This window comes from Chelonoidis abingdonii, chromosome 9, assembly GCF_003597395.2.
Source record: "Chelonoidis abingdonii isolate Lonesome George chromosome 9, CheloAbing_2.0, whole genome shotgun sequence".
NCBI lineage: Eukaryota > Metazoa > Chordata > Testudines > Testudinidae > Chelonoidis > Chelonoidis abingdonii.
Window position 1 is genome coordinate 84,304,755 of NC_133777.1, and position 13,885 is coordinate 84,318,639.

At 44.0% G+C, this 13,885-nt stretch overlaps 1 protein-coding gene across 1 annotated transcript in view; it reads left to right on the forward strand.

Annotated features, from left to right (window-relative positions):
• ADAMTS7 (ADAM metallopeptidase with thrombospondin type 1 motif 7) overlaps positions 1-13,885 on the forward strand; it is a 131,068-nt gene that overhangs the window by 87,582 nt on the left and 29,601 nt on the right. Inside the window, 2 exon segments of the mRNA XM_032764359.2 lie at positions 902-1,048; positions 4,213-4,372. Coding sequence (XP_032620250.2) covers positions 902-1,048; positions 4,213-4,372 — 307 coding nt within the window.

Sequence of the window (13,885 nt, forward strand, 5' to 3'; positions counted from 1 at the left end):
ATCCCAGGGTATCTTCAGTTGGAAGATTCCACAGAAAAATGTTTAAATGGTTATTTAAATGTTATTTCTTCACTGATTTTCTCCTTCCCCACCAGTCTGACCTTGGCACAGTCCTCCTTTCGTAACCCCCATGCTTACACTGCGGCATGGGATTAGCCCATTATCTTTTATTCCATGTTCATTTTTGCCTTCAGCTTTAAAAGTAGCCTGTCAGCTAAGTAAAGGAATCTGAAGGCCTTGAAATCTATTGTTTACTCTACACTCTCCCAGTCAAATATCTTCCTAACTTGGATCCATTTATCACTAGACGCGCCATTCATTTTCTTATCAGTATATCCAGTAAATATATTTTTTATCTGGTTTGTCATGTGATGTTTCACATCAGCACTTATTTTTCATTCCCTTCCCTGCAAATACATTTCGCTGGCTTTTACTTTTGCTTAGCCTCATAGTGCAGTGTATACTGGCTATTATTTAAGAAGTACACAGTAGTACTAGTCAGCTGGTAGGCCACATTCCACACTCAGTTCGGCTTGTGCAACTCTAGTTGATAAGTCAGTGGGAGTATTGTGTGACCTTTGCTGTGGGCAGAATCTGACCCTCTAAGTATTTGGATCTAGGAAGTAGTAAATGGTCTATGAGCTGACATCTGCTGTATTCTTACAAAGCTGTGTGTGCCTAAGAGTTAAACTTCAAATCAATTTAGTATCCTCACTTCCACAACTGAAACCACCCGCAGACAATAGTTATAATCAGAAAAATGGGCATTCAACACTGGAGGCAAATTTTTCTTAGGGCCACTTCACACTGTAATTCCATAAGAAACAAGTAAATGGGGTGTTTTTCCTTTTCTGTTACTCCAGACTGATTTCAATTTGATGGTTTGTTTGTTTCTCCTTAGTGCTCTGAGTCATGCGGCAGTGGTGAGCAGGAGCGTTTAGTTACGTGTCCAGAATTCGGACGGTGTGATGAAATGCTAAGGCCAAATAACACAAGACCCTGCAACACTCACCCATGTACCAAATGGGTAGTGGGGTCATGGGGACAGGTGAGCAAATGTTTAAGGGAAATAAATGTCTCCTGCAGCTGAATTTCTCTTGGGAATTAATCATGTGTATTATTTTTGAACAGCAGTTTTCCAGGGATTTAACTGTGGCCTAGTCTACACTGTGCGTTTAAACCGAATTTAGCAGCGTTAAACTGATTTAACCCTGCACCCATCCACACAACGAGGCCCTTTATATCGATATAAAGGGCTCTTTAAACTGGTTTCTGTACTCCTCCTCGACGAGAGGAGTAGCGCTGAAATCGCTATTGCCATGTGGGATTAGGGTTAGTGTGGCCGCACATTGACGGTGTTGGCCTCCGGGCGGTATCCCACAGTGCACCATTGTGACCGCTCTGGAAAGCAACCTGAACTCGGAATGCACTGGCCAGGTAGACAGGAAAAGCCCTCAAACTTTTGAATTTCATTTCCTGTTTGCCCAGCGTGGAGCTCTGATCAGCACGGGTGGCGATGCAGTCCCAAATTCCAAAAGAGCTCCAGCATGGACCGTATGAGTGAGATACTGGATCTGGTCGCTGTATGGGGAGACAAATCTATTCTATCAGAGCTCCGTTACAGAAGAAACGAAATGCCAAAGCATTTGAAAAAATCTCCAGGCTATGATACAGAGTCCACAGCACAGTGCTGTGTGACAAGCGTAATGGAAAGCCAAAGAATCAAATGGAGCTCATGGAGGGGGGAGGGAGGAAGGGGTACAAGGACTCCAACTATCCCACAGTCCTCCGAAAAGTATTTGCATTCTTGGCTGAGCTCCCAATGCCTGTATGGGTCAAACACATTGTCCGGGTGGTTCAGGGTATATCTTGTCAATTTACCCCCACTCTCCCCCCGTGAAAGAAAAGGGAAAAAATTGTTTCTTGACTTTTTTCATGTCACTGTATGTCTACTGCATGCTGCTGGTAGACGCGGTGCTGGGGCACTGAACAGCAGCATCTTCTCCCCTCCCTTCCCTGGTGGCAGACGGTACAGTGCAGAAGGACTGGTAGCCATCCCTCGTCATCATCCTGTGAGTGCTCCTGGCTGGCCTCAGGTGAGGTCGGCCGGGGGCACCTGGGTGAAAAATAGGAATGGCTCCCGGTCATTCCTGGCAGATGGTACAGAACGGCTGATAACCATCTTCATCATAGCAACTGGGGGCTGAGCTCCATCAGCTCCATCCCTTTTCATGTCTAAAGAAAAGATTCTGTACTGCCTGGACTATCATAGCAGCAGGATGCTAGGCTCCTCTCCCCCTCACCCTTTAATGTCTGCCTGGGCTATCATAGCAGCTGGAGGCTGCCTCCCCCTCATTTTATCTCACTAAAAAGTCAGTGTTTCTTATTGCTGCATTCTTTATTACTTCATCACACAAATGGAGGGGATGCACTGCAACGATAGCCCAGAGGGTTGGTGGATCAGGGAAGCAACGGGTGGGTTGTTGCAGGGCACCCCCTAGAATGGCATGCAGCTCATCATTTCTGTGGGATCTGACATGAGCGGCTGTGCTCTCTGGTACACTGGTTCTCTAGCACACTTGCCCCATATTCTAGGCAGGACTGACTCTATTTTTAGATACAACACAAAGGAGGGAATGACCCAGGAAGTCACTCCCATTTTTGTCTTTGTGCCCCTGGCGACCTCAGCGAAGGTCAGCCAGAAGCATCCATGGCAGCAGCAGATGGTACAGAACAACTGATAACCATCTCTGCTATCTTGCAAAGGCAAATGAATGCTGCTGTGTAGCGCTGCAGTACCGCCTCTGTCAGCGGCATCCAGTACACATACAGTGACAAAAGGCAAAAACAGGCTCCATGGTTGCCATGCTATGGCGTCTGCCAGGGCAATCCAGGGAAAAAGGGCGCGAAATGATTGTCTGCCGTTGCTTTCACGGAGGAGGAATGAGTGACGACATTTACCCAGAATCACCCGTGACACTGTTTTTGCACCATCATGCATTGGGCTCTCAACCAGAATTCCAAAGGGCAGGGGGAGACTGCAGGAACTATGGATAGCTACGGATAGCTACCACAGTGCAACACTCCAGAAATCGACGCTAGCCTCGTAACATGGATACACCACCACTGAATTAATGTGCTTAGTGCAGCCGCGTGCACTCAACTTTATACAATCTGTTTTACAAAACTGGTTTATGTAAAATCGGAATAATCCCATAGTGTAGACATACCCTATGACTCAGATAAGCATACAGCTGCTATACTACCTGGTCTATAACACGGGTTTCTGCAATCAAGCCCACACAATTGATAGAGTTTATAAGGCCTTGTCTACACTTAAACATTTTTCCACTTTAACTATCCTGGCATAGTTAAAGCAGCCAAAAACCCCTAGTGTAGCTATATAAAAGTGCTTCTACCAGTCTAGCTTATTTTGTTTTGGCAAAATGAAATAAATGATGCTGGTATAAATCACCTTATACCACTATAACTGTGTCTATACTAGGGCTTTTCCCAGTATAACGATGTCAGCAAAAAAAATCACCCCCCTAACTGACATAGTTATGGTGGTAAAACTTTTCAGTGCAGACCAATGTCCCATTCCATGTCCATGTATCTGAGGCGTGAATGGAGACGTATTGTGAGTGACTCAGTTTCAATAAATTATACAGAATATTGGCAAAAATAAACCACATTACAGAGTTTCTCATTGACTAGCTGTGCTGAGAAAAGATACGCGGGAGAGGGGGAAAGACTCTGTTTCTAAAGAAGTCCTGTTTTGACCAGATACATTATAAAAACTGGACAAGCCAGGCCAGCTCTGAAGACGAAGGTTAATGGATGTGTGTTGCTAACCGTGCCTCATGTTCAGCCAAACAAGAAGCCTCCCACCTCCTCAGTCAGCAGAATTAATAGCGGTCTGTTCACTTAGCAGAAGCTAATGAGCGCAGAAGCACCAGATAAACTATGGGTTATGTACAATAGAAATGCCTTTGTATCCCATAGAAACAGAACTAACTGGAGCGGAGGATAAAAGAGAAATAAGTTCTACAACGACAGTGTAGGAATTTTGCTCGAGTGCCACTTTAAACATGTGACTAGCAATGTAGAGTATAGCTATTTAAGTGAAGTCTCAACTCCAGCAGCAACATATAAAATAAACCTTACTTCTGGATGCAGCTGATTATATCCCAGCTAATTAACTTTCTGCAGTGCACAGCTACCTGTGCTGGTGGCATCCAGCGGCGACAGGTGAAATGCATGAACACAAAAACTGGTGAAGCTGAAGAAGACAGTAGCCTGTGTGACCACGAACAGCGGCCAGAGAACACCCAGAAGTGCAATCCCCAGGACTGTGACAATAATGAGTCAAGTAAGTGTTTAATAACTAATGCAAGGTCTTATGGCCTCAAAAACTTAGCACAGAATTCAGGGCTACGTCTTTCCAGTGAAATTAACATTACATATTTGTCTCTTTGAGTGAGTCGAGCTGCACAAGGGCTTGTGCAAGGCTTTCTAGTGTAGAAATTCTGCATTTCATGAGCTCTGCTGAGGTTTGGTTCTGATGTAAGGGAACTGTAGACAATTGAACTTTGCTTTCAGTTAAGAAACTCTAAAGTGGAGAATTGCATTCAGAATAAATATTCGCATTAAATCACTTCTGTATTCTAATGCAATCTTGTTGGTAACCCTGTAATGATGCCACAGCTAAAACCAATTGGAATCACACACAATGTGGAGCCCATTTAGGAAAGTTGCAATAAAATATATTTTGTTATCATGACTTAGAATTATTAAGCCTCTAAAGGCTGACAGTAGATTAAATTTAACCATACTCAGACGTGTACCAGTGGGTTCACCTGGAGTAAATAAAGATATCATAGCAGCCACAATACACAGAAGCTGAGCCATATCTTCAGCTTGTATAAATCAGTAGCTTCCTTGCCTTCAATGGAGCTATGCTGATTTACACCAGCTTCAGATCTGGCCTTTCCAGTTAAGCATAGATAATGTCAGTGCTGCTGTTCAGCCTTAGAGCCAATGATATTTCTATGAGGCAATAGGAATAGTTTAAAAACCATCCAAATGTTCCAGTTTGGTATACAGGAGAATTGGGCTTTTGGGGGGTCAGTCCTTTGAGGTGCTGAACACTTTGGCCCAAGTCAGAAAAGCACTTTAATGAATGGCACTGCTCACATGCTTAAAATTAAGCACATGCCTCAGTGTGTGGCTGGATCAGGCTGGAGAGCTGAGCACCAGGAAGGACTGAGCCCTTTGCACAGGGCCGCCCAGAGAGGGGGGCAAGTGGGGCAATTTGCCCCAGGCTCCGGGTCCTGCAGGGGCCCCCACAAGAATATAATATTCTATAGTATTGCAACGTTTTTTTATGGAAGGGGCCCCTGAAATTGCTTTGCCCCAGGCCCCCTGAATCCTTTGGGTGGCCCTGCCTTTGCAAGGTTGTCCTTGTGATGCAGCATTGTGCTTTACATAATGTCCAACACACATTGGAATTTAGAAATAGCTTTACAAGAAAACATGGTTTTACTGGACTTGAAAATGTCTGGCTAGCTGCAGAGCAGGTGTTGCATGAGGTTATCACATTTTCATCTCAGCCTTATTAAACTGCAGGCTAGACTTTGTGCTATACTGTACAGGTGGGATTTTCAAAAGTGCTCAGCACTGGGCCAGCTCTGCTCTGATTGAAGTCAAAATGAGATTCACCATGGACGTCAGTAAGAGCAGTTAGGACAGCACCAATTAAAAGCCCCTTATTGACTTTAATGGATCTTGGATCAGGCCCCTTATTCTCTGTTTCTGAGATGGAGTATTGAATTCTGAGCAAATGTAGCAAAGAAATTTGAATTTACTTGGGGGGAAAAAAACAGATTGAAGCTTTTGATCTGAACACCCATGCCCCCACCCAGCCATCTCATTCTCTTTCCTCATCCTCTCATTGGGGCTGTATAGTGTGTAAAATAAACACAACTAGTTCATATGTTATAAGCATTTGACAGCCTGCAGTTCCACCCACTCAGTGAGGAGCCTAGCATTGCATGGTGAAGATTTATTATGCCACTTCAGATATGAATCATGCACAATGCGCAGGGTGTGTCTGAAAAGACAGAATGAAATTTCAGGTTCTCAGCCCTCCTAAACATCTGTACAGGGAACTTGCCATATTGCTTTACATAACTGTCCTGCCATACAGGAGAAGTCCCCGCAATACTGAGTTTATGACGGAGTGAAGTAAGTTCCAGGTTTACAATGTGGGACTTGGCACATCTGTGCAATAATGCAATTACCATATCTCCCGTAGAGACTGGAAACATCCCAGAACTCATACTGTACCAGACAGCTAAATTGAACAAACCAGTAACTAGATAAAAACTCAACATTTGCCCACAGGATCTGAGATCACACAGCTATTTCCTATAATAAGTACAGGGAAATACAGTGCTGCATCATTTCACACTGTTGGTAAATACTGTTTAAATGGCATGTGCGTCCTTGGATTTATGGTCTCTTTGCCCCTTACTAAGCTGTGCCCTGAAGATGACTGAAAACCACATTGGAACACGCTGCGTTTTCTGGCTTCAGTCAATGTAAATATTGTTTCTAACAGAACTTAAAGCCTCCCATTGTTTGTGTTATCCCAGCCTCACATTTCACTTGTGAACCCCTCAGGGTAACTAACTGGAGGGAGCAGATCGTTAAAGGTAAGCTGAAAGACGGTGGGCAAACCTAATATTTTAGGGGGAAATCCTGCCCTGTCTCCACCATGGCTATGCAGTGTTGCCTGGCAAAGTGGAGCCAACACAGTTCTGCTATGTAAACCGGGAGTGATGTAAAGAGGGAGGCATATGCAGCCCTGTGGCATGGACATCCGCAGAGCAGCGGCTGCCAGATAGCAATGTACATGGGGCCGTGCTATTGGCTCAGACACTGCATAGACCTTCCTGCCCTGCCGAGGGGGCATGCTGCTGCAGCATCAGAGCTGCAGAACAGCAGTGAGATAGGGAAGGGAAGGGGGTTGTTTCTTTCCCCCAGCCCTTCAGTGCTACCCAGAAGCCAGCCCAGCTACTCTGGCAGGTTGTTGGGCTGAGAACCAGGGCCTTTCCAAGCTATGTTCCTTTATTACATTGATAAGGAGCAGCTCTAATTCTTTTTATGCATGGCTTTAATGTATTTTTAGGACCTTCATTAACCCCTGATATTTTATTCTCTTTCCCTGTCCCCTTCCTCATAGTGTGACACTTGAACCATTTCATGTTAGGAGGAAATGTTTAGTCTCCTTTCAGATCTCTGCACTGGCCAGGAAAAGGTTGTGCATGGAGGAGTTTTGCCCAGTTTGGGGAGGCGGGGAGGGGGGCTGTCATCTGTGAAATTAACATAACTTTCTGAAGGATGCTAATGCAATAGGAGATGACAGTCTTGCCTTTAAAATAATACAATGCAGAGCATTGATAGCAGATCGCTCACACCTCCTCAGCAAGCTGGGGTGGCTGGAACATCCCTTTCTCCTGGTTCACCACCCTTGACTCAAGGCAGGTTTTTAATACAAAGAGTTTTCAGCTAAGTTTTAGTCCTTTCGCTGTGAAATTGAATGGCCATAGATTTGGCACATTTTTAAACAGTGTGTGGAGAGCATGTGTTTTTCAGCTCTCTACGTCTGAATAGCCTAGCAGATGGGGGTGTAGGTCTGCAGGGTCCTTGACTGGACTTGTTTTATAATGGCACCAAGCAATATCTACTGTGGGGAAGGCAAGGCAAGCAGCTGACATGCACATAGGTCCAAATCAGGGTATTCAGAGGTTTCATGTCATTAAAAAGGAAGAGAGAGACATGTTGCCAATATGAAACCTCAGGCAATTGATAGTCCTTGTGGATGGAAAATCATAACGGCAATATACAATGATTGTTCTCTTCCTTTTCCTCCCTTTGTTCTCATGATGAACAGCAGTTATAAATAGGCTCAAAATATCTCTGCACTGATACATATTTGGATGAGTAGCTTCCCTATGGTAATAGGACTGTATTTCTGTAAGCCTAGGAAAGCTTCATGCCAGAGGCATAGAGTGAGAAATGTGTGCCAAAGGGCCACCGCGGTGTAAGGGGCCATTTAACAAATGGCCCCCTGCTACCCGTTTCCTTGATTAAAGGACAGGTCACAGTGATCCTTGCAGGGTGAAGGCTGCACAAGAAGCACTTATTAACCCTTTCATGGTTCAAATTCATGCACACAAGGTGGGGAAAATTCTCATGCTTCGGGGGATCTGCACAATGCTCCTTTCCTAAGACAGTGGGAGTGTCAATGCCGTAATCTAGCCCATTGCATCCAGCCAGCAGTGGATCTGGTAACCAATGTCAGTGGTATGATAAACTATTTAAAAGAACTTTTAACTGGCAATTATTTCTGTCCATCATCAGAGCCATGCATGGGATACAGCTGTGCCAAGCCTATGGGCTGCATGGAGTCCTTGGGCCAGGCTAGTGGCATTGCTCTTTCATGCCCATCACATTCTCCCTTCACCTAGACTGAATTTAAACCATGAAAGGGTTAATAAACAGTCTGGAATTTAGACCCAGATCACACTGATTAGGGATGCAACTAGGAAACTGGGTGGAGAGCAAAGCTGGCTAATGAGGTTTCAGTGGTCGTGGTTACAATACAGGCATTTCGATGGGGGTTTAATATGCCAGAACCAACTGATTGCAGCTGAGTTAGCTGCAGTATAGATTGAACTCACCTTTTGGGGCTTTGAGGCAGAATGTTAGGCTAATGCCCAGGAATGATTAGAGGCTCCTCTAAGAGCTGAACAGTTCCAGTTCATAGCCATGTGTTTTGAAATGCAGCAAAACCCAAAACACTGGGATTTTATTACTCTGAATGCAGGAATGCTGGGACAGTTTTGTAGAGTTTACGCAGAGTGACTGATACAACATGAGAAACTAAACCCTCTTCTGCCTTCCATTTTACCTCCTCCCATCCTTCCCCAAGACGCAAACAAGAAAAATCCTTAAACTCTCACCATTTTAAACTATTGAAAGCAATCCAAGCATGTTAGTCCACCTGCCCCTGAGTTAAATAGGAGGCAGTAGGCAATTATTTTTCTGCGATCCATTGCACAGACTCTGAACTCTATTTCAATCTAGTAGTACAAACAACTGTAACTTATTGAGACTGTGCTTCCCACACAAAATAAAGAATACATGCTGCAGATTCTGAGAACAGGGCAGTCACCTAAACTATTTGTGAAAACAGCCTGTGCAAATATAGACACATTGACGTGAGATAGCCCTAAAGAAGTCATTTCTTCCCTAGACTCTTTTGATGCACATTTTATTTTCATTTTGGTTCAGTCAAGAAAACATCCACCATTCATAAACAGCCATCACTCTCTCATGCAGCAGTGGAATTTCATGACCATGGCTAGGTTCCAAACAGACTATGATGGAGTTTACAGGCAGAGTTAAGTGACTGGACTCAGAAGAAGCTGGCAAAGTGTCCCTGGGGGCAGCTTAGCAGGCAGTGAAGAATTGTGTTGTGTGACACACTCTGGTCAGAGATACCTTGATGCTCGTGCCCTTTAAAACCTGCTGAAGCTGTGACTGTGTGAAGAGACAATACCCCTTGCTCATTGTGCTTAGGTAGCATCTAACAGCTGGCTCTGCAGCAGCTTTGCAAAGTCCAAAAAGCCAGCTTGCTATAAGTCACATATATTATTGCCATTGTGGACATGCAGTTACCAGGAGTAAAAGGAGATGGACTATGCAGAGGAGGAGAGAAGTGGCTGCAAACCCTCTGACCCCACTTACGCCAGTTTAAATATTGCTGCGTCACCGATACAATGAGTTGGGAGCCCTCTTTGCTTATGTCTCTGACAGGCTCGGAGGAATCTCACATGCTGTGCTTGCAGTGGTTGATCACACATGACCATATTATAACCTTTACTGCTTTGTAAATCACAATGTCCCCCACTCTCAACAATGTTGACCGTGATCTGTCGTGGGTGTAACTGGCACCAAGTAGGATGATTCTCAAAACTGAGCACAATCTCAGGATAGACTGAGAAGTCATTTCTGAAGCAGTGAACCCTCCCTCCACGGCTGCCATTTCAAGTTAAAGCTTCTTTCTTCACCATTGAGGCCCTTCCTGGCTCTCCCTCTCACTACTGTCTTGTGACCTTACCTCTCTTCTCTCCACACTGCCAACAGTCCCAGTCTCAAACACCCGCCTGCCCATTGTCCGAACTGCCTTGTGCCTTTTTCCACACCACTCATTGTGCATGGAACCATGCAAAGGGCAGCAGGGCTCTCTCCTCCTTTAAAACCTTCTCAAGAGTTCTGCTGCAATGGCAGCAAGAAATCAGCCACCAAGTGATGGCTAGGCTGCAGGCAACACCAGGAGAAATGTATGGGTCAGATCCTCAGCTGGTGGAAATCAATGTAGCTCTAGTGGCTTCGATGAAGCTGCTTTGGTTTATACCAGCTGAGTATATTTGCACATACAAATTGTGCATACACATTGCGCATATTTTAGTGTTTTCTTTCCCTGTCGCTTGTCATCTTAGGGCCAGACCCAGTGAAGCAACAGTGTTCACTTAGTGGGATTCAAGGCCGGCTCCAGGCACCAGCCCAGCAAGCAGCTGCTTGGGGTGGCCAACAGTGAGGGGCGACATGTCTGGGTCTTTGGCGGCGGGTCCCCTCAGAGCAAAGGACCAGCCGCCAAATTGCTACCAAAGACTGAAGCGGAGGCAGTAGAGCTGCAGATCGCGATCACACTTTTTTTCCCCCCCCCTGCTTGGGGAGGCAAAAACCCTGGAGCCAGCCATGGTGGGATTATGCATGGAATAAAGTGCTATGCACTCTAAACCAGTGGTTCTCAACCAGGGGTATGTGTTGCTGGGGGTAACACAGAGGTCTTCCAGGGGATCCATCAACTCATCTAGATATTTGCCTAGTTTTACAACAGGCTACATAAAAAGCCCTAGCAAAGTCAGTACAAACTCAGATTTCATACAGACAATGACTTGTTTATACTGCTCTACATACTATACACTGAAATGTAAGGACAATATTTCTATTCCAATTGATTTATTTTATAATTATGTGGTAAACTGAGAAAGTCAGCAATTTTTGAGTAAGAGTGTGCTGTGACGCTTTTGTATGTCTGATTTTGTAAGCAAGTCGTTTTAAACTGAGGTTAAACTTGGGTACACAGGACTAATCAGCTTCCTGAAAGGGGCACAGTAGTCTGGGAAGGTTGAAAGCCATTGCTCTAAGCAACAGCATCAGATTCTACCCCTTAGATGTGTGTTTGTACAGGACCATGTACAATAGCATCTTGATAGTGATTGGAGCCTTCTGGGCACCACAGCAATATGAGTAATACAAAATAATTATTTGTAAACTCTTGGAACGTACGAGGTGATTAGAAAAAGACAAATATGGTTTTGATGTTCAGGAAAAGGAAAGAAATTATCTTGTCAATTACAACTCATTTTAACTCCTCATCAGACTATTAAGAGACTATGTGTGCGTTTATTAGAGGATAATAGAAACACTGGCAGTGAGCAGCATGAGCTTATCAAGACCTAATCAGACCAGACAAATTTATTGTTTTTCTGATAAAAATTCAAAGTTAGTAAATGAAGGGAATTCATTAGATGTTATATACACAAACCAAGGAAAACATTTGATCTGATGTCTCATGAAATCTTATTTGCAACATTAAATCAATTTGGCTCGGAAAAGAGCACTGTCACATGGATTTCAAACTGGCTGATGTGCCACATACAAAGGTAATGATAAACAGAAAACCTTACAGCTCTAGGGACTAGCAGGGTGTTAATGAAATTCATGGAAGTTACTAAATCAGGAGGTGATACAAATAGAAGCGAGGACAGAGATGTAATAAAGTGAATAGAAAAAAAGGCAGGAAATAACAGTATGATAGTCAGCTTAGTAATAGCTGGAGAAATATCAGCTGCAATGCAGACAATCAGTGGGAGCCAGAAATCTGAAAAGCAGTAGTGCAGAAAGAGATCTAAGTGTGATAGTGGGCCGTAAATTAGCTACAGGTTTACAATGCAGTACGAGAAAAGAGACCAACGAGATAGTGGCTACAGCATACAGGTGTCAATGGCATAAAGCAGGATAGAGATAAGTTCTTTCTAGGATAATCTGGGAGACAGCCAGCACATGGACTGTTGCATTCGATTCTGGGTAAATAGATATAGAGAAATTGGAAGCGAGGTCAAAGATCATTAAACATTATTAGGAGGCTGGAAGGAGTGCTTTGCACAAGAGCTAAACAGAGCAACAACTAAGTGGGAATGTGAAAACTACCTACAAATGTCTGATGAGTGCAAACAGCAACAAGCAGATTGTCCTCTCAGCAATGCAAACCTGGAGTAACGCCACTGATGTCACTAGTGTTTCACCAGGGTAAAACTGGTTTGAAAGTAGCCCCAAGGATAGGGGGCACTGTTTAGTGTGGTACAAGGAGATAGAACTAGAAGTAATAGGATGTAGTTAAGAGGAGGAAAGTTGGAACTGAATATCAGAAGAAAACTTGCTGACAGGAAGATCTGTTAGATGGTGAAACAGCCACTCAATTTAGCAATGATGTCCCATCACTTGGAATGGCTAAAACAAACCTGGACTAAGCACTAGAAAATGTCCTGTCAAGCACAATCCTGCACTGATCCCTGGAGATGTTGGACTAGTCTTGGACATTTCTGTCTCTAACCAGAACAAGGCAGACTATTTACTGGCTTTATTTACTTACCTTGACTGCAGGCATAATGTTCTTTTATGTAACAGGCATTTTGTTTATTCCTTGCTCCTTTCACTTCTGTCAGAGAAACATATACATGTGCCTTGGTACTAGACAATCTCCTGTCTGCTGGAAATCTCTCTGGGGCTGCGAGGGTAACATTGCTGAAAAGCAAAAGCAACATAACAAGAGGATTAGATGTCACTGATAATCACATGTTAAATATTACTCATTCTTATCACTTTAATGTGTCTGGAAAAGAGCTTTTTGTCTGCCCAGAAAGAAACATTAAACCCTTCAGAGTTTTGTTTAACAAAGAACGTATTAAAAGCTAGATCCAGTGCAAGTTGTAGAAGTGACAGCTGCTACTTATGCCTAGAGTTGAGAAGTTCAGCTGAAGGGGTGCATTCAGTCTATGTTGTAAATGGGAGGCTACACTGCAGTCCAAATGACTGCTCACAGGTTGCTGCTATCTCTGGGGATGCAGAAGAGACTGCAAAACAAATAAAAACCAAAAAAAGTTAGAAATAGCAAACAAAAGACACAAAGAGACTCAACCTCCACTAGACCCGTATTTATCGTCTCTTCAGCAAAGAAAATCCCTAGTGAAACTAGACAACCCGAGAAGTAACCTCACCCATTTTTACATTTTCAGTAGTTGGTGGAGTTGCTTACATGCATAAGAACATAAGAACGGCCGTACCGGGTCAGACCAAAGGTCCATCTAGCCCAGTATCCTGTCTACCGACAGTGGCCAATGCCTGATGCCCCAGAGGGAGTGAACCTAACAGGCAATGATCAAATGATCTCTCTCCTGCCATCCATCTCCATCCTCTGACAAATAGAGGCTAGGGACACCATTTCTTACCCATCCTGGCTAATAGCCATTTGTGGACTTAACCACCATGAATTTATCCAGTTCCCTTTTAAACGCTGTTATAGTCCTAGCCTTCACAACCTCCTCAGGTAAGGAGTTCCACAGATTGACTGTGCACTGCGTGAAGAAGAACTTCCTTTTATTTGTTTTAAACCTGCTACCTATTCATTTCATTTGGTGACCCCTACTTCTTGTATTATGGGAATAAGTAAATAACTTTTCCTTATCCA